This window comes from Scyliorhinus torazame, chromosome 1 (assembly GCF_047496885.1).
Source record: "Scyliorhinus torazame isolate Kashiwa2021f chromosome 1, sScyTor2.1, whole genome shotgun sequence".
Lineage (NCBI taxonomy): Eukaryota > Metazoa > Chordata > Chondrichthyes > Carcharhiniformes > Scyliorhinidae > Scyliorhinus > Scyliorhinus torazame.
Genome location: NC_092707.1, coordinates 281,553,905 through 281,580,351, shown reverse-complemented (window position 1 = coordinate 281,580,351; position 26,447 = coordinate 281,553,905). Strand labels below are relative to the sequence as shown.

General features: G+C 43.8%; 1 protein-coding gene across 1 annotated transcript in view; it reads right to left on the bottom strand.

Annotated features, from left to right (window-relative positions):
- The window catches only part of pcsk2 (proprotein convertase subtilisin/kexin type 2), a 151,588-nt gene that overhangs the window by 74,408 nt on the left and 50,733 nt on the right, over positions 1-26,447 (bottom strand). The window contains exons 2-6 of the mRNA XM_072506718.1: positions 24,632-24,736; positions 18,221-18,334; positions 14,008-14,116; positions 13,257-13,294; positions 1,741-1,817 (exon numbers count right to left, since the gene is read on the bottom strand). Coding sequence (XP_072362819.1) covers positions 1,741-1,817; positions 13,257-13,294; positions 14,008-14,116; positions 18,221-18,334; positions 24,632-24,736 — 443 coding nt within the window. The remainder of the gene's footprint in view (positions 1-1,740; positions 1,818-13,256; positions 13,295-14,007; positions 14,117-18,220; positions 18,335-24,631; positions 24,737-26,447) is intronic.

Genomic DNA, 26,447 nt, shown 5'->3' with positions numbered 1-26,447 from the left:
GATACTAAGGGGCAATTCAGGAAGGCCAATTCATCTAACTTGCACTTATTTGGACTGTGGGAGAAAACCGGAGCACCCGGAGGAAACCCACGTAGACACGACGAGAACATGCAGACTCCGCACAGACAGTGACCCAAGCCGGGAATTGAACCTGGGACCCTGGAGCTGTGAAGCAACTGTGCTAACCACTGTGCTACTGTGCCACCCTTCATCTCGCACTAACAACAATTCCTTCTATCCCTTTCTCCCACGTTTTTTTGTCTAGTTTCTCCATAAACACAACCTATGCTATTCGGTGAGACCTGCATTCTTGTGAGAGTAAATCTCACAACTTTGAACATACTCAACAACTAGGTGTCCAGGGTCCTCTGGGATGGGGAATTCCAGAGATTCACAACTCTCTGAGCAAAGAACTTGCTCCACATCTCAGTGCTATGTGATTGACTCCTTACTCTGAGATCGTGATCTCATGCTCAAGATACCCCAGCAAGGGGAAAACAGCCCTGATTGATATCATTCATCAGTTCAGATGTCACATATTGTTAGAAATTCTAATGTTAAATGAAAATTTTAATCATTATTTAACACGTGTTTTTTTTACAATTTGTTGTACATTACTGCTGCATTCCCATTACAGGCAATTAAGACAAAGATATTAAATTCTGCTGGTGTTTTATTACAGATTTTAAATATTGTTATTTATGTTTTGAAATGAATAAATACAAGGGCAACTAATATAATCAAAATGATACATTACTTCCTTGTGTAAACATTTTATCATATCAAAGTACTTCCAATCACTGCACACAAATTTCCTTTGCGGACCAGTGTTATCGTTATATCTGGTGCAATTATGATTTATAGTCAATCAATAATAAATCATTCTTTATTATTGTCACAAGTAGGCTTACATTAACACTGCAATGAAGTTACTGTGAAAATCCCCTAGTCGCCACATTCCGGCACCTGTTCAGCTACATTGAAGGAGAATTCAGAATATCCAAATTACCCAACAGCACTTCTTTCGGAGCTTGTGGGAGGAAACTGGAGCACCCGGAGGAAACCCACGCAGACACGGGGAAAATGTGCAGACTCCGCACAGACAGTGACCCAAGCTGGGAATCGAACCTGGGACCCTGGCGCTGTGAAGCAACAGTGCTAACCACTGTGCTACCATGTATTTTAATTTTTGAATTATAATGAATATTAATCTACTCAACTATTCATTTTTTGGAGGTGAGGGGTGATATGGTGATTGTTTTAAAGATACTTTAGCAAAGTTTTTGAGCATATCGATTAAACACAAAACTGGCAAACAATTCACATCTCTACCTTTCTGGATATTAATGCAATCAGGAGCTATTTCTGGCTTGCTATTTCAGTGCAGTAACTTGAATATAAGATAATAGGTCAAAGAAGCTCAAAGACATTTCCAATATAAATAGATAAGCAAGAATTCTGTAAAAGCCGAAAGGATTTTTGCCTTTAACCCCTAAAGGAATATACATTTTACTGTGGACAAGCTCGACAACATGAAGTGCATTAAAATATTTTGCACGGAATGCATGCCTTAAAAGAATCAATACCAAATATAATCCAGATGCTCACTGCTCTCCACAAGAAGCCCTGATTGTCCAGCACATTTATAATTCAGCAAGAGAGTATGCACTCTGTCAGTTAACCAGCTTGCTCAATGCATCCTGGCACCACTAGAGAATGACCCACTTGTGTCTAAATTACCTGTTAAACCAATCATCCGTGTAGCGTGGGTATGGATATGGATCATTGCTGCTGAAATCATAGCTGGCTTCTGCATTCTGTAAAAGATATGTACATTAAATTTAAACGTATATACACAAAATGTATTGACTTAAAATAGTCACTTAATGGTGCAGGGCTTGAATATTGAGGAAAAGAGAGGCATGTTGCTGAAGGTTTTCATCTTGCACCCATCAGGGCAAATGCAGGAATGCCAAATTTCAAACAATCACAACAATTCATACTACATGGGCAAAGGATGCTGATTGTAATCCAAACTCTTTGCTTGTGGAGTACAAATTGAAAGGAAACAATATTTTCATAGCGCATTTTAGGTAGTAAAAATATCCAAAGGAGCTTCACAGGAGTGTTGTTGAACAAATTCGACATAAAGAGATATTAAGATAGGTGACCAAAATCTTGGTAAATGAGATAGGTTTTAAGGAGGTTCTTAAAAGAGGAGAGAGAGGCAGAGATGTTGGAGGGAGGGAATTCCAAAGCTTAGGGCCCAGACAGCTGAAGGCACTGCCGCCAATGATGGAGCCATTAAAATCAGGAATGCTATAGAGATCAAAACCGGAGGTGCACAGAGGTCCCAGAGGGCTGTAGGCAGGAGATCGCACAGATAGGATGGGCAAGGTCATGAGGATTTTGAAAACAAGGGTGTAGCTGGACTGAGAGCCAATATAGATCATTGAGCATAGAGCACAATCAATCAATCAATTGTACCGGAGCAATAGGTCAGAAGGTGAGAGCATTGAGGGAGAACTAGGGAATAGGGCAGTATGGCTCTGAGGAAGAGCAGACAGGGAGATGTTGCTGAAAACAGCAGGTCTGGTGGCCTGAAGTGCATATGTTTTAATGCAAGGAGTATTACGGGTAAGGCAGATGAACTTAGAGCTTGGATTAGTACTTGGAACTATGATGTTTTTGCCATTACAGAGACCTGGTTGAGGGAAGGACAGGATTGGCAGCAAAATGGTCCAGGATTTAGATGTTTCAGGTGGGATAGAGGGGGATGTAAAAGGGGTGGCGGAGTTGCGCTACTGGTTAGGGAGACTATCACAGCTGTACTACAGGAGGACACCTCAGAGGGCAGTGAGGCTATATGGGTAGAGATCAGGAATAAGAAGGGTGCAGTCACAATGTTGGGGGTTTGCTATAGGCCTCCCAATAGCCAGCGGGAGATAGAGGAGCAAATAGGTAGACAGATTTTGGAAAAGAGTAAAAACAACAGGGTTGTTGTGATGGGAAACTTCAACTTCCCCAATATTGACTGGGACTCACTTAGTGCTAGGGGCCTGGACGGACGGGGCAGGGTTTGTAAGGAGCATCCAGGAGGGCTTCTTAAAACAATATGTAGACAGTCCAACTAGGGAAGGGGCTGTACTGGACCTGGTACTGGGGAATGAGCCCAGCCAGGTGGTAGAAGTTTCAGTAGGGGAGCATTTCAGGAACAGTGACCACAATTCAGTAAGTTTTAAAATGCTGGTGGACAAGGATAAGAGTGGTCCTGAATGTGCTGAATTGGCGGAAGGCTAATTATAACAATATCAGGCGGGAACTGAAGAACCTAGATTGAGAGAGGATGTTCGAGGGTAAATCAACATCTGACATGTGGGAGGCTTTCAAATGTCAGTTGAAAGGAATTCAGGACCGGCATGTTCCTGTGTGGAAGAAGGATAAATATTGCAAATTTCGGGAACCTTGGATAACGAGAGATATTGTAGGCCTCGTCAAAAAGAAAAGGAGGCATTTGTCAGGGCTAGAAGGCTGGGAACAGACAAAGCCTGTGTGGAATATAAGGAAAGTAGGAAGGAACTGAAGCAAGGAGTCAGGAGGGCTAGAAGAGGTCACGAAAAGTCATTGGCTAATAGGGTTAAGGAAAATCCCAAGGTTTTTTACACATACATAAAAAGCAAGAGGGTAGCCAGGGAAAGGGTTGGCCCACTGAAGGATAGGCAAGTGAATTTATGTGGGGAGGCAGAGGAAATGGGCGAGGTACTAAATGAATATTTTGCATCAGCATTCTCCAAAGAGAAGGAATTGGTGGATGTTGAGTCTGGAGAAGGCGTGTAGATAGCCTGGGTCACATTGAGATCTAAAAAGACGAGGTGTTGGGAGTCTTGAAAAATATTAAGGTAGATAAGTCCCCAGGGCCTGATGGGATCTACCCCAGAATACCGAAGGAGGCTAGAGAGGAAATTGCTGAGGCCGTGACAGATATCTTTGGATCCTCGTTGTCTTCAGGCGATGTCCCGGAGGACTGGAGAATAGCCAATGTTGTTCCTTTGTTTAAGAAGGGTAGCAAGGATAATCCAGGGAACTACAGGCCAGTGAGCCTTATGTCAATGGTAGGGAAATTACTGGAGAGAATTCTTCGAGACAGGATCTACTCCCATTTGGAAGCAAATGGATGTACTAGTGAGAGGCAGCATGGTTTTGTGAAGTGGAGGTCGTGTCTCACTAACTTGATAGAGTTTTTCGAAGAGGTCACAAAGCTGATTGATGCAGGTAGGGCAGTGGATATTGTCTATATGGACTTCAGTAAGGCCTTTGACAAGGTCCCTCATGGTAGACTGGTACAAAAGGTGAAGTCACACGGGATCAGGGGTGAGCTGGCAAGATGGATACAGAACTGGCTAGGTCATAGAAGGCAGAGAGTAGCAATGGAAGGGTGCTTTTCTAATTGGAGGGCTGTGGCTAGTGATGTTCCGCAGGGGTCAGTGCTGGGACCTTTGCTGTTTGTAGTATATATAAATGATTTGGAGGAAAATGTAACTGGTCTGAATAGTAAGTTTGCAGACGACACAAAGGTTGGTGGAATTGCGGATAGCGATGAGGACTGTCAGAGGATACAGCAGGATTTAGATTGTTTGGAGACTTGGGCGGAGAGATGGCAGATGGAGTTTAATCCGGACAAATGTGAGGTAATGCATTTTGGAATGTCTAATGCAGGTTGGGACTATACAGTGAATGGTAGAACCCTCAAGCGTATTGAAAGTCAGAGAGATCTAGGTGTACAGGTCCACAGGTCACTGAAAGGGGCAACACAGGTGGAGAAGGTAGTCAAGAAGGCATGCGGCATGCTTGCCTTCATTGGCCGGGGCATTGAGTATAAGAATTGGCAAGTCATGTTGCAGCTGTATAGAACCTTAGTTAGGCCACGCTTGGAGTATAGTGTTCAATTCTGGTCGCCACACTACCAGAAGAATGTGGAGGCTTTCGAGAGGGTGCAGAAGACATTTACTGGGATGTTGCCTGGTGTGGAGGGCATTAACTATGAGGAGCGGTTGAATAAACTCGGTTTGTTCTCACTGGAACGACGGAGGTTGAGGGGCGACCTGAAAGAGGTCAACAGAATTATGAGGGTCATAGACAGAGTGGATAGTCAGAGGCTTTTCCCCAGGGTAGAGGGGTCAATTACTAAGGGGCATAGGTTTAAGGTGCGAGGGGCAAGGTTTAGAGGAGATGTACGAGGCAAGTTTTTTACACAGAGGGTAGTGGGTGCCTGGAATTCGCTGCCGGAGGAGGTAGTGGAAGCAGGGACGATAGTGACATTTAAGGAGCATCTTGACAAATACATGAATAGGATGGGAATAGAGGGACATGGACCCAAGAAGTGTAGAAGATTTTAGTTTAGACGGGCAGCATGGTTGGCACGGGCTTGGAGGGCCAAAGGGCCTGTTCCTGTGCTGTACTTTTCTTTGTTCTTTGTTCTTTGTTTCTTTGTAACCAGAAGGTGACGGATGAACAGGACTTGTTGTGAGTTAAGAGACAAGAAACAGTTTTTGAGCTCAGGTTAATCGACCATGGAAGATGGGAAGCTCGTTGAATTAATTAAGCCTGGAGGTAACAAGGGCAAGGATTACTCTCCAGCCTCTCAGCATCTAATGCATGTTCTAACCAAATGCTGTGCTTTTGCAAACCTCAAAGCACAGTGATCAATTAATGAATTATTCTTACTTCAGTCTCTGGAGTCACTAATAATTCAGTATTCACTAATGTTTCCATAATATCTTTATTGAAGGAGGTGAATCGGGGGCATTTTAGCCACATAACAGAGAGTGGGTTCAGATCAGGTATGAGGTTAAAATTTTAAGAATCTCAAATCAGACCCTAACCTGTTCCTAATGCTGCCCAAAGGAAGATGAGGGTATCACGGGTTAAAAAAGGTTAAGTGCCTTTACAGCACGGATTGTGAGCTAAGAGGAACAGGAATACTTACTCACAGGCCAATACGCTTCTCTTCTGCTCTGACTGCCGGTCCAAAGATCCTGCCCCTTCACACCCTATGTCCCCCACTCTCGTGATCAGACCCTACCCTGGTATCGGACATCTCTATGATTGATGATCACACCCCCAGATCAAGAGGTTGCACCTCTTAAACATCTCTCCCCCTGCCGACCTCCACCCCCCTACCCCACCCCCCACCAACCTTCTCTCCGGTTCCTACCCTATTCCTGTCCTGTGGAGTCAAGCCTGCACATTACCTCACTCACAAAACCACCTCAATCAAGACCCTCAGTATTGATTACCAGTTTGCAAACTGCATTGCGGCTGGAATAAGGCAATGATCATCCACAAATCAGATTTTTAAAGTTTGGTTGAACTAAAATTAGGATTTGTGCTGAAGGCTTGTTCAATATGTTATCGTTGGACTCATTGTCACAATAATATTGTAAACTGCAGCCTTTAATGTACAGTAGATTTTGTTTAACTATTCACATGCTCATCTCAATTTTTTAATTCTAAGATCAATATATTGCTGTCCCTTGAACAAGGGATGTTCCTGTGCATCTGAGTTAAAGCACATTGAGTCATAAAATGAGTTGTTTCACAGATTCTCAGAGTGCAATATACCTGCAGCAGTGCATTATGTCACCACTTGTAAAATGTGATTCGATCATTCAAATTTAATAACTTCATAACTGCTAAGGATCAACTTGAAGTCTTATTAATATTTTTGACTTATAACACGCCGGTAGTGAGGTTAACAAGAAATTGTGGAAGCCAATGATAAGAACACAAGAAAATACGACATAGGAGCAGGAGTAGGCCATTCAGTCCCTCAAGTACCCCAGTCAATAACATCATGGCTGATCTTCAACTTCAGCTCCAATTTCCTGCTTATCCCCATTTCCCTGAATTCCTCCAAAAATCTATCAATCTCAACCTTGTTTATACTCGACAACTTGTCGCTCTGTGCAGTAGAGAATTCCAAAGATTAGCAACCTTCTGATTGGAGCAATTTCTCCTCATCTCAGTCCTAAATACCAGATCCCTTATTCCAAGACCATGGACTGGATATTCCTGGTTCATTTTCCTCACTTTAACATACAACGTTCTGAAGGGGTTTGATAGGGTAAACACAGAGATTGTTTCCCCTGATCGGGAAATCTAAAATACAGGGGGGCAGAATCTCAGGATGAGGGGGCCGATCATTCAGGACTGAGATGAGGAGCAATTACTTCATAATAATAATAATAATATTCTTTATTATTTTCACAAGTAGGCTTATATTAACACTGCAATGAAGTTACTGTGATAATCCTCAAGTCGCCACACTCCGGCACCTGTTCGGGTACACTGAGAGAGAATTCAGAATGTTCAATTCACCTAACAGCACGTTTTCCGGGACTTGTGGAGGAAACCAGAGCACCCGGAGATAACCCATTTACACACGGAGAGAACGTGTAAACTCCGCAGAGACAGTGACCCAAGCCCTGGGACCCTGGCACTGTGAAGCAACAGTGCTAACCACTGTGCTACTGTCACTCAAAGGATTGTAAATCTTTGGCATTCCCAACCCCAGAGAGTTGTGGATACTCATTGCTGAATACAGTTAAAGCTGAGATAGACAGCTATTTGGTCACTCAGTTTTGTAAGGGTCACGAAGAATCCAGCATGAGTTTTAAGGATACAAAGTAATAACATTTATTTACTATAACATATATACATAACAGTAGCAGTAACTTCCCTTGCTACATACTCCTTCCTGCTGGTTCCTGAACTGGCCAGCTTTATTTATACTAGGAGTTTACTAGTGGTTTCTCCGCCCCCCTCATTGGGGAAGCTCATACTCCCACAGGATTGTGGGATAGTCATAAGTCCCCAGCCAATGGTATGTAGGCAGGTTATAACACTCAGAGAGTCAAGGGATATGGGGAATGAGCAGGAAGTGATCATATTGATTGGTGGAACAGTCTCGAGGGGCCAAATGGTCTACTTCTGCTCCTACCTCTTATGTTCCTGTGTTCTTGTGCCCTGTGATGGTGGGCTTGGAAGTGAAGGGCCACGAAAAACAGTTGGGAGGCACATTGGGATGACATCCCGATGCATTCTTGATGCCAGGGATCTTCCCGGGGCAGGCTGGGAAGAGAATTGGCCATCCACAATCATGGGGGTGGACATCCTTATGCTGGTCAAGACTCCAATTAAAGACAATATTTCAGCCTTGTCAGCATTTTGCTGTCTTCACTATGGTTCCCCAGCCTTGTGCAGAGACTGCCAGCTCAATGGAAACAGCCTTCCTGTGGCAGGCTGGGGGATGGGTGAGGCAGAGGGGGGAGGGGGGGGATTGGAGGGGGGAGCACAGAAGCTGGAGGGTCCATGCCCCAAAGTGGGGACTGCATTTATGAAAGGCCACATTTATGGTCAATCCCGATCCAGGAGAGGGGTTTCCTTTCCACCCTGGTGAACCTACCGGTCTGTCCTTGGTATTTAATGACTAATATGAAAGCCAGCAAGGGTATTTCCACGCTGAGTTGCCCTCCTGAATCCCAGCCTGCCTTTGAAGCACCCACCTCTCCTATTCTCACTGTCGGCAAGCACAGTCCTCACACCCTCATTTGCTCACAAAAACTGGGATCCCAAAGCCAGCAGGAAAACCAACCCTAGTTTTAGACTCTCCAATCGGTGCAAAACATATTCTCAACATCTAACTTTTCAAGCCCTCTAGGAATTTTATACATTTCAATGGGATAATCCGCAACACAGAAATGAATAAAAATATTAAATAGCAAATTGTAAAATGACATTCTTGGCAAACAGAACAAACTTCCACCATGTTTCCCTCTGAAATTAAAACTTAACTATCATTAAATTAAGTTTACTTGCAAAATAAACTGGTTAAATCATTCTGATTGATGAAGCTGGATTTAGATTTGTTTAAATTACACAATGGCATGCTATCAGTATCGAACCATCAAAAGATGCTTCGGTGATGTTTCAGGTGAGAGTTTCAGGTTGTTGCTTTAATGCTGAGTTGTTAAATCTCTGAACATCAGTGAGCTTTGAGAAAAATACTCCATTTTCTACCGTGTCCCTTAAGATTATATAAATGATAAAGGTTGCCATGGCAGCCTTTTTAATCTTCTTGTTGACCAGGAGGAGGTGGGTTTGGATGGCGCCTCTGGGTTATCCCAAGGCAGCTTGGGCCTCCCTTGCTTTCCCTCAAGGGACTGAATAGCCTCTGCCTGTTCCTACATGTGGAGAAATATTGTCCTGAATTGTCTTCCTTTTTTCCCCCCTCATCAGACCATGGTCGAGAGCAAATCACTTTACTTTTTGTATCTGATGTTGGGTGGGGCCACTTTATCTTTCTGCTGGCTACTCTGTCTGGAGGAGGGTCAAATACCAAGTGCGTAAACCTCGTATTCCACCTCTATTCGTCAGTCAAACACACATACCACCCCCCTCCCCCCATTCCCTGCCTGAGGGTGTTCAGTATGATTCAGCTGTTATTACATTAAAAATTCTCTTCAACAACAGCTTAGCGACCAGAATACTATGAATTTTAATGTGACAGGAGTAGCCTATGAGTCTGCTATTGAAGTGACACAGCCAGAGCCTGGGGGAGTTTTAGCTCCCTGATCAAATTAACAGGAATATCATCACCTGCACTTAACAATCTCTGGCACAACCTGCCTTTATTTTCGAACACGCTGTCAAGTTCCAAAGTGAAATTCTAAAGAAAATGCATGCTTCTTCATTGCACCTCATTGTAATATATTCCACTCAATGACAAAACAATGGAATGGAAACCATTTCAATTAATCTCTCATTTGTTTTTGCCAATTATTCTCACAAGAAAGGATTCAACATACATTTTATATCAGTTAGTGAAGCAGGGTTTAGATATTCGGGAGATCATTGGATCAAAGCATTAACAATGAGCTGTAATATGTCGAAGAGACCATCTAGAAAGGTTTTTGTTGAATATTTTGCGTGACAAGTTGCTGTACGTGTGAGCTGATAACGACAGTGAGTGAAACTGGGCAACTGCGTCTTCAGTTCAACACTGCAAGTCCTGTATACTCCTTAACCAATTAATCTTAAGAATTAGGAAATTGCAGTGGAAGGATTGAGAAGGAAATTGGGGTGAGTAAATTCAATATTACATCAGGTACAAAAATAGAAATGAAAAGAGGGAAAGAAAGATCTGATTAAAAGAAAAGAGACAGAAAGGGAAAATAAAAAAATTAGGATTTTAATATATCTAGTAACAATTAAAACCTTAAGGAAGAACAGTTGAATTAGGAGAGAGGGAAAATAAATTGAAGGGACTATTAAAAAAAACATAGGAATTTAATATTTCCAATAACAATTCAAACATTAAGGAATGGGACCCCACACATTGTAAAAGTTGATTTTCAGTATCAGAGGGGTGAATTGGCAATAATTACCACTTTTCATATTGTTAAAATGGCACTTAGATTTGGAATTACTTGATTTAACTTATTGTGAGCAAAGACATGAATAAGGGCTGCAGTGCGTTTATTGTAATTGAGAATGAGCAATGGTTATAGATTACCTTGGCGATACAAGAGGAAAGCTGATGTGAAATGAAGCATTCAATGGCATTAGATGATATAGAAAGGAAAGGACAGCAAAAAGAGACAGCTTGTCACTGTCATAATCACATCAAATGTCACTTTGGTGACTTTGGTCAAGGCAGATTCGAGGTTGTGATCAGATTAAAAATAACCTCAAATCTAGATCAGAAGCTCGCAAAACAAAAGACCAAATTTGTAATACAGCTGGAAAAATATTCTATATTGCAGAGCTCTAAAATTCCCAAGGAATAGTGATCCAAATCTGTGCCAGCCATCTTTGGCTGTGTGATTGAGAGAGGTCACTGAATTTTCTCGAAAACTAGATTAATAATCAGGATGCCGTGAATTGAATTGTTGCAGCATTTTCAAACTCATTGTTTTCTCGAAGCTTTGACAGAAATAGGCAGTCATTATTATTACATCTACGACACTAAAACAAAGGCAATTGGCTCAGCAAGTCCATATGGTGTTTATGCTCCACACGAGCACCCTCTCTTCCCTCTCTTTCTACCCCTATCAGCAAATCATTCAGATTCTTTCTCTCTTGCGTGCTTATTTTGAAACTTGGAAAGCTAAAACATTTACCAAAGGAGGCCGTTGAGCCCATTATGCCTGTGCCTGCCAATGACAAACTATCCAGATCCCTCACTTTCCAGCTTTTAGCCCTGCAGATTACTGCAATCAAGTGCTTTTTCCAGTGGGTTTCTGCCTCTTTCAGGCAATGAGTTGCAGACACCACCCGCAGGAGAAACAATTTCTCCTCTACTTCCTCTAATTCTTCCCCATCTTCCCCAATTATTTAAAATATCTGCCCCTTGGTTATTGGCCTCTCTGCTGAGGGACTAGGTCCTGTCTATCCACTCTATCTAAGCCCTCTTAATGAAATTTCCCCCTCAGCTTGCTCTGTTCCAAGGCAATCATCCCCCGCCCGTCCAATCCTTCCTCATGGCTAAAATTCTCTAATCACGGCAACATCCTCATAAGTCTCCTCTGTTCCCCTCTTAATTGCAATTGTCCTTCCTGTAATGCAGTGACCAGAATTGTGGACTTTCCCTTAAATACATCAGGATTTAACATTGGCGCCTTCTTGTGGGTGAGCAGATGAATGATTAAGAATTCACCTGTTGTGACATTCTATAATCTGAGAATAAGAAAAGCTCGAACGTAGCTGTCTTGAATCTGAATTTAGTTGTACAATTACATCTGTCTTCAGTAACAACTGAAACAGTTCCTTCTATGAGAAACTCTTCACTGCTGTAACAGAAGGGGCCAAATCTTCCAATTTCTTGTCCGTCCCGCCGCACCCGTTTCCTGGTGCGGCACTCCCCTGTCCCAGCAGCCGGGTTTCCCATTGTGGGCACCCCCATGCCATCGGGTAATCCATGGGTGTGAGTACTCTGCCAGCGAAGCGGAGGATCACGGCGATGGAGAATCCAGCCTGTATGTCTGAAGATGTGCACGTCACAACTCTGTGGAAGTCCTGATGCATGGACGAACATGGGAATTTCCCAGAAATTTTTAAACTTCCAATGGACAATTACACTGCATCAAGGTAATTACACAACCAACTCCCCCATCTTCCCCAACTACCCCATTGACCCTACAATACCCTCCCAACCTGTTCTGACTATCTCCTGATACAACCTGTCTACCTCCCGACCCCATATATCTATCACCCATAACCTGAACTGACTACCCCATCTCTCGCACAATCATCCAACTACCCACTGACCTGACGTGACCCGACTACTCCCTTGGCCCAACACAACACCCATCCCACCCCCATCAACTGTCTACCCCTTTGACCCAACACGATTAGCCCTCCAATTAATCAACTACCCCCTGACCTGACTACCCTCCAATCAACTGGCTACCCCATGACCCAACCAACTGCCCCCCAATCGACTGACTACCCCTTGACCTGACCTGACTACCTCTCTAACCCAACCAACTCTCTAACCTCCGTTGACTACCCCTTGACCCAACCAGACTACCCCAATAAACTGACTGCCCCTGACCTGACCCAATTATCCCCCGACCATCTGACAAAACAATCAGGCCTGACTACACCCTGGCCTGACTTCCCCTTCCCACATGACTACCATTCCTAACTGACTCGACTACCCTGAACCAAATACTCACTCACCCACCGAACCATGTACCAACCTTCCCACTTACCCTTCTGACCCTGAACCTACCCACCTATCCACTTATCCACTTATCTGTCTCACACACTTCACCCAGTTCACCACCACACCCACCTACCTACCTATTCACCCATTCATCCTTTTGCTAACCTTGTGTTAACTGGACCTATAAATTTACCACATGGGTAGCTGTGCTGTAAAACAGGGACATGTCCTATCTTCACTCTATCTTCATTTCCCACTCTACTCCACCCTGATGGAGTACCCTGAGAGATGCTGTGCTGCACATTTCTGGGAAAGCCTGAATTAGAAGATCCCGGAAGAAAGGTGGGGCAGCATCGAGTTGGGGGATTTTACAAATGCAGCGGCAATCTGACAATCGTTGCCATTGGTTGGAAGATCCAGGCTATTGAGTATTTCATTACAATCTGCGTACAATCAATTATTATCTTTTATTACTTGTGACATCTATCAACGCATCCACTACAAGCAAGAAAATCCATTCTGTACTTACATAGTTTTCAGCAAGGTCAGGGTGCAAGTAATCAATCCCTGCATTAAAACAATAAAAACATTACATACACTGGATTTAAAATCCTAAAAGGAGGTTCTGCTAACTCAACACATTACATTTTCAGCAGCTCTAAAGAGATTTAAAGCATTGAGAAATGGCATGAGAAATATCTAGAGTGAAATACATTTGCACAATTATAATATCAACTTCTTGTATCAGAGGAACAATTCCTTCAGCAGGATGTAGTTTAATGGGTATCATTAAGTCTAAATGCAAGCATTGTAGAATCATTGAATCATAGAACATCTACAGTGCAGGAGGAGGCCATTTGGCCCATCGAGTCTGCACTGATCCTCTGAAAGGGCAACCTACCTGGGCCCACCCCCACCCTATCCCCGTAACCCCACCTAACCTTTGGACACTAAGGGCCAATTGAGCATAGCCAATCTACCTAACCTGCACATCTTTGGACTGTGGGAGGAAACCGGAGCATCCAGAGAAAACCCATGCAGACACAGGGAGAATGTGCAAGCTCCACACAAACAGTCACCCAAGGCCGGAATCGAGGCAACAGTGCTAACCATTTTGCCACTGTGCCGTGTGAAGTTAAAGAGAAATTACAACAGGGGAAAGACACCGAATATATTTGCTTACCCCTTCAAAATTCATCATTCAGTAAAAGACACAGAGAAACACATGAGCACATATCATCAAAAGTGGCTTTCGGTAATGACATTCAATGAGTTCTTACCATCGTCCATGATTGCTATGGTTACTCCTTTTCCAGTGTAACCCAATTCCCAAGCCTCAGCAACATTAAGATCTAAGCCAGGGGTTCCATCTGCTTGACCTGTGTTGACCTATTTGAACGAAAGTGAGAACATACAAAGGATAAACATGTTTCGGTATTTGCAAATTTATTTTTCAGAACTTCAATCCATTATAAACCCAGCAGGAATGGAGAGGGGCAGGGGCGTTAAAGTGGCATGATCTGTACCAATAATGCCCTGTCCTCCCACCATTTTGACCCCTGGATCTTTGGTGGTGGCATGGCTCCGTGCAGCATGCAGTGACTTTTCCTCCAGCAACACCTTCCAAACCCAGGGGCACTACCATCTAGAAGGACAAGGGCAGCAGGTACCTGGAAACACCACCACCTGGAAGTTACCTTCCAAGACACATACCTCCCTGACTTGGAAATATATCGGCATTCCTTCACTGTCACTGCGTCAAAATCCTGGAGCTCCCTTCCTAACAGCACTGTGGGTGTACCTACATCACATTGATTGCAGTGGTTCAAAAAGCCAGCTCACTACCACCTTCTCAAGGACAAGTATGGATGGGCAATAAATGTTGGCCTAGCCAGTGACACCCACATCCTGTGAAAGAATTTTAAAAATAGTGGGAGCCCTCATGACTAGTAAGCACGGCAGGATGTAATTTAGGTGTCAAAATGATTTCAGCAAAGATTCAGTCGAAGTGGGTATTGTCACAGAGGTTACAGTAAACTGGCACAGTTATCAGGGTTGGGAGGAGAAGAATTCTAGGGGAGCCTCAGGTCTCTTCTCTTCCCTTTGTTCTCCAGCTCGCTGAGGATCGATTTACCTGACTGCCAGGGACCTTTCTTGAATCCCCGCATTGACCTCCTCCGACAGGCCCCAGCCTCTGCATACTGATCGTCAGCCTTGCCGAATGAAAATGAGGACTGCGCATTAAAATGGCTCCAGTTTCAGGCTGTGCCATCGTGCATGATTCCTTCAGGCCACAACTCCACCAGATCCCTGGCCCAGACTAAAACAGTGGTTTATAACAAAATTACCTACATCTGGCTTCCTTAAAGTAGTTATCAGGGAGCTGGCAAGAAATCAAAAAATCCAAAGAGTAAGGGTGTATTAGCACAGACTATTTTTTCTTTTGTAATTTGTTTAGTTTTAGTCCATTGACTCTGTCACAACGCCCCCCCCCCCCCCCACCCCCCGCCCCCGCACATACACACATACACCTTGTGTTCCCTCAGATAAAAAGGACACTTGAGAGCTAGCAAGTCTCTGCCAATTCCTCTCTTTCATAAGCGGTAAATTAAGCTGATATGTAATAACTGGTCTCCGTTCCTGGAGTAAGTCACCACTTTCCACTTGGTAGATTGAGATTGTGAGAGGGATAATCATGGACAAGGGCCTGCACTGTAAAGGGTGTGATTTTTGGGGCCATTCGGTGTGCGGGTAAATCCCGTTATGGCCGTTAAATCTCACAAGAGGGCCTTAATCGGAATGGCTCTGGAAAGATTGTGGTTTGAGAGCCCCCCCACCCCCGCCAGTGTGATCAGGTTCATGCCCAGGGATTTCCATTAATTTAAATATAGTTAAACAACTTTACACTGTACCTTCCAATGCCGGGTGATGCTCCCCTCCGAGAAGTGTGATGTCTCACCAGCACGATACACTATTGGTTTTCGAAAGTTTAACTGTACTGAGAGGAGACACTAAAAGGGGGCGCTGAGAGGAGGCATTGAGAGAGGGATCTTCCCCTCATGTATGGTGGCGAGAGAAGGGTGCGCACCAGAGAACATGGGGGGGGCAAGAGGGAGGAGAGTGCCCCCTGGTAGTTCTATAGTTGAGGGAGGGGGGTTCGTCCCGAAGCGGGGGATCCTCCATGGCTGGGCGGGGAAGGGATTGGGAGGGAGCTCAGTATTCTCGCTGATCGTGGCACCCTGATCTCTGCATAGTCGGGCTTGTCGCCTCTATGAGGCCACGCCTCATCAGCGTAATGGCGCTAAACACGCCCATTGATTCTTTTCTGGCAAAATGTCAGGAGATCTGGACAAAAAATCTGGCTGCATTTCTGAAGAGAAACATGCTGGTTTTCAGTCGGAACCTGATACTTTGCCATTTGTTTGGAAAATTACACCCGTGGATGCCCAGCCATCACGTTACTGAATGACGGAGCAGACTCAAGAGGCTGAAGGGCCTACTTCCGCTCCAATTTCTTGTGTTCATTTAACTCCATGGCATCCATCAAAATCCTCAAACTCCCTTTGCATTGTGGGTGCACCTTTAGCACACGGGCTGAAGAAGGCAGCTCATCACTGCCTTCTCAAGGGCAACTGGGAATGGGCAAATTTTAGCAACCCCAACATACCAAAAGTTAATATATTAAAAAATATACGCAGACACTGATTGTGTTCAATGTCAAAAGATAGCCAGTTGAATTATCCATTGCATCAGTGAATTCCATAACATAGTTGGCAACGGGTTAACCCAGGCAGGTAATGGAACAGTCTTAATATTAGAGCTGTTGACATTCTGATTATCTGGCTAATTTACAAACCGAAAAAAAGTGAAATCAGTCTCACCAAGTATGTAAAAGAGGTACTTCACTGTAAAATAATATTACACCGAAAACCTAGACAATACTTTAATTTCTCCAGTTAAAACCTTCACAAAATTGACGAATCACCAGGACGTTTTCAAATTTGCACATAAAAGCGCTCTAAAACCAATTCACTGTGGGGAACAATTTGAGGCATTTTGACCAGTGTTATTTTCATTGATTCAATGAGGAGGAAAATTCCTGGAAGTTATTGGCCAAGACTTTTCTGCTGGAGCTATGCCAGAACAGCTTCAGTAGGTCATACTGGAATCTTACTCTCCAGCCACTCTTCTATATCTCTGGCTTTCCTCACCATTCCCAAAATTCCCCACAGGAAGTGACAACCGCAAAGTAAACAGTCAATTGAAAGTTCCTAAACCGAGATTAATGGATCTTTGTCAGGTAAGGGCAATAGAGGTTATGGAACCCAGGTGGGCAGATGGATGTAAGATGCAGATCAACAATGATCTGATTGTGTGGTGGGACAGACTTGGGAGGATGAATGGCCTTCGCCTACATTCTATATGAGTAGGAATAACCAAGCTTCATGCAATTGGTCACATATAGTGTAGTTAATGTCCCAAATTGTGATATTAATTAACCCCATGTCCTGACAATGCCTCAACAGAAGAACACCAAATTGAATACTCGGCCACCTGAGAGATGCACACGCTTGATTAGAAATCTGTTAGCAGCAGAAACAAGGTAAGGTAAATGCATTTTAGATTTGCACCTCTGGTACTGCTAATATTACCAGACTAACAATCCAGACACTTGAGTTCAAATCCCACCATGGCGACAGACGAATTTAGATTGAATCAATAAATTGGCAATGAAAAGTTAGCATGAGTAATGGTGAGCACACAAATGCCAGTTGTGCTAAAAATCCATCTGGTTCCCTAATGTCCGCTAGGGAAGGAAATCTGCCCATTCTGGCCCACAACAATGTGGTTGACTCTTAACTGCCCTCTAAAATTGATGAGCATGAAGTGCAATTTGAAAAGGGTAATAAATGTTCGCTCTCAAAACCCAGGAAAGAATTAAAATATACATTAAAAAATAGAAGCAGGAGGAGTTCATTCGAGTCTGCTCCGCCCTCCATTATGACCGTGGTTGATCATCAAGTTCAAATCTAATTCTATTAATATGTAAATCTAATTTTAAATTGTGATAACAAAAATGCACATGATATAATTGGGAATTTTGAAAACAGCCTATGATGCAGGGTGATGATGGCTCATGTTGAAGGTTAGAAATATTTCTACATTTTTGCTTTTAATTTCTGCCACCTAGAAGGGGCAGGTCAGTCACCATCACCAAGACAGTTACCAGCCTGGTTTGGGCATCTATCACTGTCCCTTCATTGTCACTGGGTTAATATACTGGAACTCCCTACCTGGGGGCATCGATGGCACTTGGATTTCAGTGGTTCAAGGAGGTGGCCCTCCACCACCCTTCCCAGAACTTCAAGAGATGGGCAATAAATGGCATTTGTGCCCACATCCCAAGGAGAATAAAATTCAATAAAAGATAATAGACACAGGTAAACATTAAGCACAAGTAAAGGAGATGTAGGTAAGTCAGATGTTGCTTACAAGATACCATTGTTTAGTAAACAAAGGATCATTCATCATGATACCAATTTCACTAATGCTTCGATATCCTCGCTTCTTTCTGCCAAATGCTTCTTGCTGCAGGGCATGTTTTACCTGTAAGAAAAACATTCTGCATGAGCAAATACATTAATATTAGATTGGGCATAAGGATCCCGAAGGCTTCAATTAAAATTTTCAAACTGATTACATTAATTGCGATATCATCTTCTCTACATTAGGAACACAATTTCAATGGGATTCAGAGAAAAGTGTTTCACTGACACTATTTTCCCAATCTACTTTTAAACAAACACTCTAAGATCAGGTCCTGCAGCGATCTTGCTTTTCAGCAATCATCCCACAAAGGTGCAAAGAAGGATGAACAGAAAAGCAGTCTCTGGTCCATTTATCTGTCCCACACAATTGTGATGCTTTATGTACCTTTTACATGCCCCCCCCCAAATAGATAAAAACCGAGGACAATTAGGGAAGAAATGAAGATGGGCAATTCTGCCATTCCTGTGATAGGGAAGAGACCACCTTATGCAGTGGGAATCACCAGGAGTTCCAGATTCAGGAGAACAAAAAGCCGGCGCCTCACTTCCAGCACCTTATAACAGAGATGCTGCCCTCTGAACAACAAGGCCTTCCGTGTGGCGAAATATCCCAAGGTGCTTCACAGGAGGGTTATCAAGCTAAATTTGACACCGAGTCTCTTCAGGTGATACTAGGAACAGAAGGCCAGAGGTTTGGTTAATGAAGTGGGTTTCAAAGAGAATATTCAAAGAGGAGAGATGATTAGGGAGAGATTTCCAGAACATAGGGCCTCAGCAGCGGAAGTTGCAGCCAATGCTGCAGCAATTAATATCAGTGACCATACAAATGACCAGAACGTGAGGAGCGCAGTTGTCTTGGAGGGCTACAGGGACACAGGAAAATTCCCTTTTTGGTAAGGAAATTATATGATGATGGCTGTCAAGAGAGCCAGGTAAACTCCTTCAAAGAATTTTGCAGTTGTTGCTTATCATTTGCTTTCAAACAAGGAAAACAATGATTCCACAGCCTCCCTCAATTAGTGAGAAAAGACAAACAACATTCGAACACGAATATTGATACTACCGTATCAGACTGAAAGCCAGAGGTCAAAGAGAAAGACTGTTCTGAACAATATCAGCCTGTCACTTTAAAACAAATCGCTCTCCAGTGGCAACTAGAACATAGAACATAGAACATAGAACATACAGTGCAGAAGGAGGCCATTCGGCCCATCGAGTCTGCACCGACCCACTTAAGCTCTCACTTCCACCCTATCCCCATAACCCAATAATCCCTCCCAACCTTTTTTGGACATTAAGGGCAATTTAGCATAGCCAATCCACCTTACCTGCACGTCTTTGGACTGTGGGAGGAAACCGGAGCACCCGGAGGAAACCCACGCAGACACGGGGAGAACGTGCAGACTCCACACAGACAGTGACCCAGCGAGGAATTGAACCTGGGACCCTGGCGCTGTGAAGCCACAATGCTATCCACTGTGCTACCGTGCTGCCCTCTGTGCTACCGTGCTGCCAACTCTGGAAGTAATGAGGCCAACTTTGATATTGAAAAAAGACCGACATTTATGTTGCACCTTCTGCACCCTCAGAACATCCCAAAGTGTTTTAAAGCAATTGAATTTATTTTGAAGTGTGCCCACTGTTGTAATGCAGGAAAATATTATGGGGCCAGCCTGCCTGTGAATTCAACCGTATTGTTACCGACTATTGGTGTGTAGAGGTATCTGATCATTATTTTCATGTGGTTCTTGTTGCTGTGACCTCTTCAGGTGTGTTTAAGTGTTACCACAGGAAAACCACAGAGGAAATTTGGCGACAATGCTATTCAGGCACAGGAGGGCAAGGGCTAAAGAAAAATTAGCTCCCCCAATTGCCTGGTGCACAGGCTCCCAATTATCAAACGCTGTTCCATCACTATAACCTGGAGAATCCTCCCGAACAGTTTAGAAAAGACAAGGCCATCAGTTTTTTTCTTGTTACTCTCCCAGCCAGCTAATATTGCACCATTAACTCTGCTTTCTAGATGCATGGATATAAATGTTTGTGTCTGAATCATGATCAGAAAAGCATTTTCCTTCTTTCTAATCAGCACTCAGTCAGGTTTACCCTCCAGTGCAAAATACCACAATTCAATATTCATCAGAGAAAATAGATGGGCAGGATTCTTCATTTGGGTGGAGAATAGTTCCAAAATCGCGGTGGGTGCCAATTTGGCACCAACTCGCAACTCTCCGGCACCTCTACAACGGCATCAATGTATACCAGAACACACATACAGTGGACACCGTTTGCATATAACTAGCAGGCCCGACCTGGTATTCTACAGGGCTTCCGCGATGCTCCATCTCCGATGGGCCGAGTTGCCAACGGCGCGGTATACTTGTCCTTTTAAAAATTGTGAAACCGGCACGGCGATTGCAGAGGGGGAGAGGGGGCACGGAAAGTGTCCAACATCGCCATAGTTTGGTGACAGCTGTGCCGCTGGTCGGGGGGCTTCTGCCAGGGCCGGGGTGGGTAGCGGGGGTAGCAGGAGGTGGGCTGTGCGGTCAGGGTGGACGGGCACGGAACACCATTGTTGCAGCCATCAAGGCAGCTGTGCAGCTGCGCATACCACTGACAGCCCACTGTAAACTTAGGGCCACGGGTCGGATAGGTGGCACCCCCTGGGTGCCCTCTGGCCCCAGCTGACCCATCAGCTGTATGGGCGCACTCCAGCACAACGAGTGGCATCTTCTTGGCTGGGACTCCATGAAGTCTCATAGCTTCTAGTTAAACATGGGCAAGGAAACCTCCTGCTGTTTACCATGTACCGGCCACCATCAGCTGATGAATCAGTACTCCTCCATGTTGAACACCACTTGGAGCAAGCACTGAGGGTGGCAAGGGTGCAGAATATGCTCTGGGTTGAGACTTCAATGTCCATGCTTGATAGCACTGTTGCTGACTCCTTCCATCACTTTGCTGATGATGGAGAGTAGACTGATAGGGTGGTAATTGGCTGGGTTGGATTTATCCTGTTTCTTGTGTACAGGATGCACCTGGGAAACTTTCCACATTGCCGGGTGGATGCCAGTGTTGTAGCTCTTCCCAAACAGCTTGGCTAGGGGTATGGCAAGTTCTGGAGCACAAGTCTTCAGTACTATTGCCGGGATATTGTCAGGACCCATAGCCTTTGCAGTATCCAGTGCTTTCAGCCATTTCTGGATATCATGTGGAGTGAATCATATTGGCTGAAGACCGACAGTCCCATTGATTGTGGAGATGCAGTCGCAGAGCCAGGGACTACATGAGGGGTTGTCGGTGAGCATCCAGCACTTGCAGGCGCAGGTGGAGGAGTCCAACCGCATGCACGAGTAGGAGGTGGTGCCAACCTTGCATGCCACCCTTGCTTGCACAGAATGCCCCAGACCTTGGACATGCTGATCCATAGCCAAAACCGTTGCTCCAAATGCCTGTGACACTTCTTCACATAAAGGATGGTAGAAGTATGGAATTCTCTCTCACATATTGCTATGATTTCCAGCCCCCTCATGGTGAGACCCAACGTGGGAGATTTGGTGGTCCAGCCAAAAGTCCATTGACTTTCAGCAGGCGATTCCAGCAGTGGGCGGGGATTGAAAATCCCGCTCTTTAATTCTGAGATCAATAGGTTTTTACTAGCCCAAAATATGGAGACAAGACAGATGGATGGAGTTATGATACAAGTCAGCCATGAACCCATTGAATAAAGGGACTTAATGGCCTCCTATTGTTCCTTGGTTCCTAGGGTCAATCTGTCAGATTGGTAAGGAAGCCTGGCCTAGTGAAAGGAGATTCAATCACCTCAAGTCCAGAGCTGGTCAGGAGCACTGAATGTAAATGTCGCCACAGTCCCATAGGCTGGTCTCCTTTTTGAGGGGGTGAACTAACTGGTGGTGACTTAACTAGAGGTCACTAACACCTCAGGCGAGGGCAAGGATGAGAATTCAGGCCTTCATGAATAACCTCAGCCAGTACGGGAATTGAACCCGTGCTGTTGACATCGCTCCGCATCACAAATCAGCCAGCCAGCCAACTGAGCAAACTGACCCACATTCAGAAACTATAGTATAACCAGAAAAAGTTAGAGGTCCCCACTGATAGGGCTGGTGTAGCACGTTCTTAAAACTTGCTTTTCCTGTTTTTGAGGAAGTAAGTGAATTAAGGTGTAATCTGAGCCAAATTGAGCTCTGTGCCGGGCCGATCGTGAGTCACCCGACTCTCTCCGCCCAGCACAATCTGGATGCCACTCTCCTTAACGGGCCATGTAAATATCCAGACGCCAGATTCACCCGGCGCCCGGGACTCACCGGCCGTGCCTGGGAGACCTCACTAGGGTGTTGTTTAGTACTGGTCCACACAAGCGTGGACCAGGAGTAACGGTACCCTGGGGGGAGGTCTCCCAGGCCTTTGGAGACATCAAGGTGGTCAAGGTCAGGACAGGGTGGCACTCTGGCAATCCCCCAGGCACCTAGACATCGTGGCACTGCCAGTTTGGTACCATGGCAGTGCCGGGTGGCACTGTCAGGATACAAGGCTGGTAGTGCCTGGGTGCCAAGGTGCCAGGTTGGCATTACCGGGGGTCAGGCCTGGGGGGATGCCAAGTAGAGGGAGGGTGTTTTCCCGGGGGTCTCCTCAGTGTTGGAGGTTGAGAGGGGACCAAAAAAGAGGGATGGCCTGAAAGAGGGGTGTCACGTTCTGTAGACTGGCTGAAGTGAATGATGAACTACAGAACATTTTGTTTAAATAACTTATTGTAGAACAACTGCGTGATAAGGTAACTAGGGTAAAGAAAATAATAAATTACTAACACTAATTAACTATTGTGGAACTACTGCAAAATACATCTGTCCTCCAGCATGACCTACTCCCAACTCCTAGACCACAGGGCCATGTGATGAGTTTACTCTGCCAGTGGTTGTCGGAGGTCCTGCTTGACATTATGTTCAAATTTGCCTTATGTTTATCATCACGGGGGGGCGGGGAAGATCGGGGCTGTTGGACAAAATGGCATCTCAATCTGCGAAATCCCTCTAAGTGCGGCCTCAGTGGAAAGAATATCCCTGAGACCAAAAAGAATGGCAAAGTGCCATTGGATAGCAGGATGTTTCTCTGCGCTGCAGCCTCCGAGAAACACCCGATAAATATGCCGTTCAGCAGACTTTAACTTCAGTCCGCTGAGTCTCGCCCATCATCTATTTAATGACCTTATGACTTTTATTCCAGGTTTGCTCCTAGCTGTGTGCTGGAAATCAATCCCACGAAATTCCAGATCATTCCTGGGAGGTTGGCAACTTCAACAAGGGCACAGGCCTAGATCATAAAGACGGCAAAATTGTCAATAAGTAGTATATTTTCAAGTTGGGAATTTTACAGAAATTTACACTGTCATCATCATTTGCGTACGCATGTTTGATATTTATCATAATAGCTGGCATTTAATAGGAACGAGAGGAGACCATTCAGCCTCTCTTCCACCATTCAATTAGATTAGGTTCATCTGTAGCTCAACTCCATTTCACCAGAATTGGAAAGAGCAAAGGTTGAGCTAAAAAAGAAGTATCTGTGTCCTCTTTTAATGTATGTAAGATTTTTATGTCCTTTAATTATTACAAATATTCTAGGTCTCTATTCCTATATTTTGTTTTGTGATATTTGAAAACATCTGTCACCCATCCTGCAAAAGGCAGAACTGAATATGATTTAATATATTGTGTCCAATGTCCTTTATTATTTTAGTTTGCGAATATAATTGAATAGGATGCCTCAATATGAACAGTCACGTGACAATTTTGATGGCAGTTTTCTAATTATTGGTCCCATGAATTCAGTCACTTTTTACTTAATATTCATTTGTTGCTGTTTCTTCACAGTGCATACTCCAATCAGCATCTACTCTTTATACAAGCAATTAAGTTTAACCCCAAGATATGATACAGTTTTTAGAAAGGGAAATATTAAACCTTCTCAACATGCAAATCACATTCTCAATGGCCTTTGCTGACAAGTTGATATCTATGCCACAGTGAAACTGCACAGGCATAACACGATGTCATTCCCTGAGCTCCACATCGCCTGTTGTAATGATATGACCCAGTTCAGCAATAAACCCAGGATAACCGTATCTGATGTAAATTACATTTGATAAAATTTGAATAAAATTAGAGAATAGTATTACACGTTGAACTATTGAGCCATTTCAGATGTTGTATTTCTCCTTTCTGAATTTCCTCGCCACAAATAGCAGAGTTGTTTTTGTTTCCCGCTGATTAGCTGACCACATTATGAATTGTTGCCCAGGTAACGGTTGCTGAAGGGTGGAGAAACATTAGCTTACCCTCGGGTCCTTTACCAGATAAAGCTTATGACGAATGCTGCGTCTTCTTCTGGCCTTTGGAATACCACTATGAGTGAAGTGATAGAGTCCTTCTGCAAATGGGAGCTGTGGTAAAATAGAAAGTATATAAGGACATCTTGTTAGTAATCGAGGGACTAACCTGAGTAAGTTTATGTGTCACCTTAAGTCAAGAATTAATGTCCTGACACTTTTAACTTTCACTTTCATGAGAGGACAATCTCATTCGAATTTATTGAGTGGAAAATGAATGGCAGTGGGCACAATTGGGATTTTACACCCCATCCAATTTTGCTATCCATTAAAGTCAATGAGTAATATCAGGCGGGGAGTGAAACCAGCCTTCTACCTCATCACATGGGGTCCCCACCCAGCAATTCCATTTAATATTGCAGAAAAATGTTCTATTATACTGATAGGAACATATGAACAAGGAACAGAAGTAGGCCATTCAGCACCTTGACCCTGCTCCGTCATTTAATACGATCACGGCAGATCTGATAGTAACCTCAAATCTGCATCTCCCTTCCCCTCGATAACCTATCAGCCCTTTCTCAAAAATAATCAACCAGCTCTGCCTTAAAAATATTCAAAGACTCTGCTTCCACTGCTTTTTCAGGAAGACCGTTCCAAACACTCATGACTCTCTGAGTGGAAAGTATTTGCTTTTTCCTCCTCTTTAAATGGATTACCCCTTATTTTTAAACAGTGAACCCTAGTTCTAGATTCTCCCACAAGAGGAAACATCCTCTACACACCCATCCTGTCAATACCCCGCAGGATCTCATATGTTTCAATCAAGTATAATCTGTGGATGAAGTATCTCCAAATAACTTACTATGTTACAGCATATCTTAGTTTACCAACAGTCATGTGATTGATAAAGTTGTACTTTCTTGAGTTCATTTTGTCTCACAGAGAGATCGAGAAGATTTGGCCTATATTACCTGGGGTTTAAAAGAATGAGAGGTGGTCTCATTGAAGTTGTGATGAATGTAGGAATTACAAATATATTATGTTATAGGTATTTGGTGCAATAAGAGTTAAAAGCCTGGGTTAGTGTGTGTATGACTACTGCTGTGGTGTTTTAATGAAATCCTAGTTTAAAAGGCAACTAGGGTTTGGAGCCAGGGGTGCAATTAAAGCACTGTAAAAAGCTTGGGCTAATGGAATGTTGTTTGGATTAAGGGGATTGAAGGTTATTGTGTTTAGTCCTGGCTAAACAAGTCAAGGGACATAAGAATGCCTTGTGCTTTGAGTATAGATGATGTAGTTAATGAGAGGAGCCAGGTCTGTCTGAAAGGTCAGTTGGTTCTAGAACTCTCTTCTGAACAGAGGTGTTTCAGTTTGGTCCTGAAAGGTTTTCTCTCCAAAGATTCTGCACAAAGTAAAGCAAGTAGAAACCTGATTGTTAACTTTATTCAGGAGTGGTATTTAAAATATATTGGTTTGCTTAATTGGAATATAGTGGCAGGTTTAGGAAGTAAGTTATGGATTTCTCTTTTACTTAAGAACTGTTGTAACCATTAACTGTTAAACAATTTCTTTGTTGCTAATGTAGTTAATTTTGTGTTCAAATTAAAGTTTGTTTTAACATAAAAGAGACCTATGGATCAGTGTTTTCACTCCTGTGGTGCAGTAACATTTCTTCACAGTTTTACAAATTGAATATAGTTGGGTTCTCATCCGGGATCCCAACAATTTGAATATGAACAGTTATGAGGGCAGAAGTCAGAGCTGGCTGAAGTGAATTGGCAAATTAGGTTAAGGGATAGGTCTAAAGAAGGTCACATGGCGC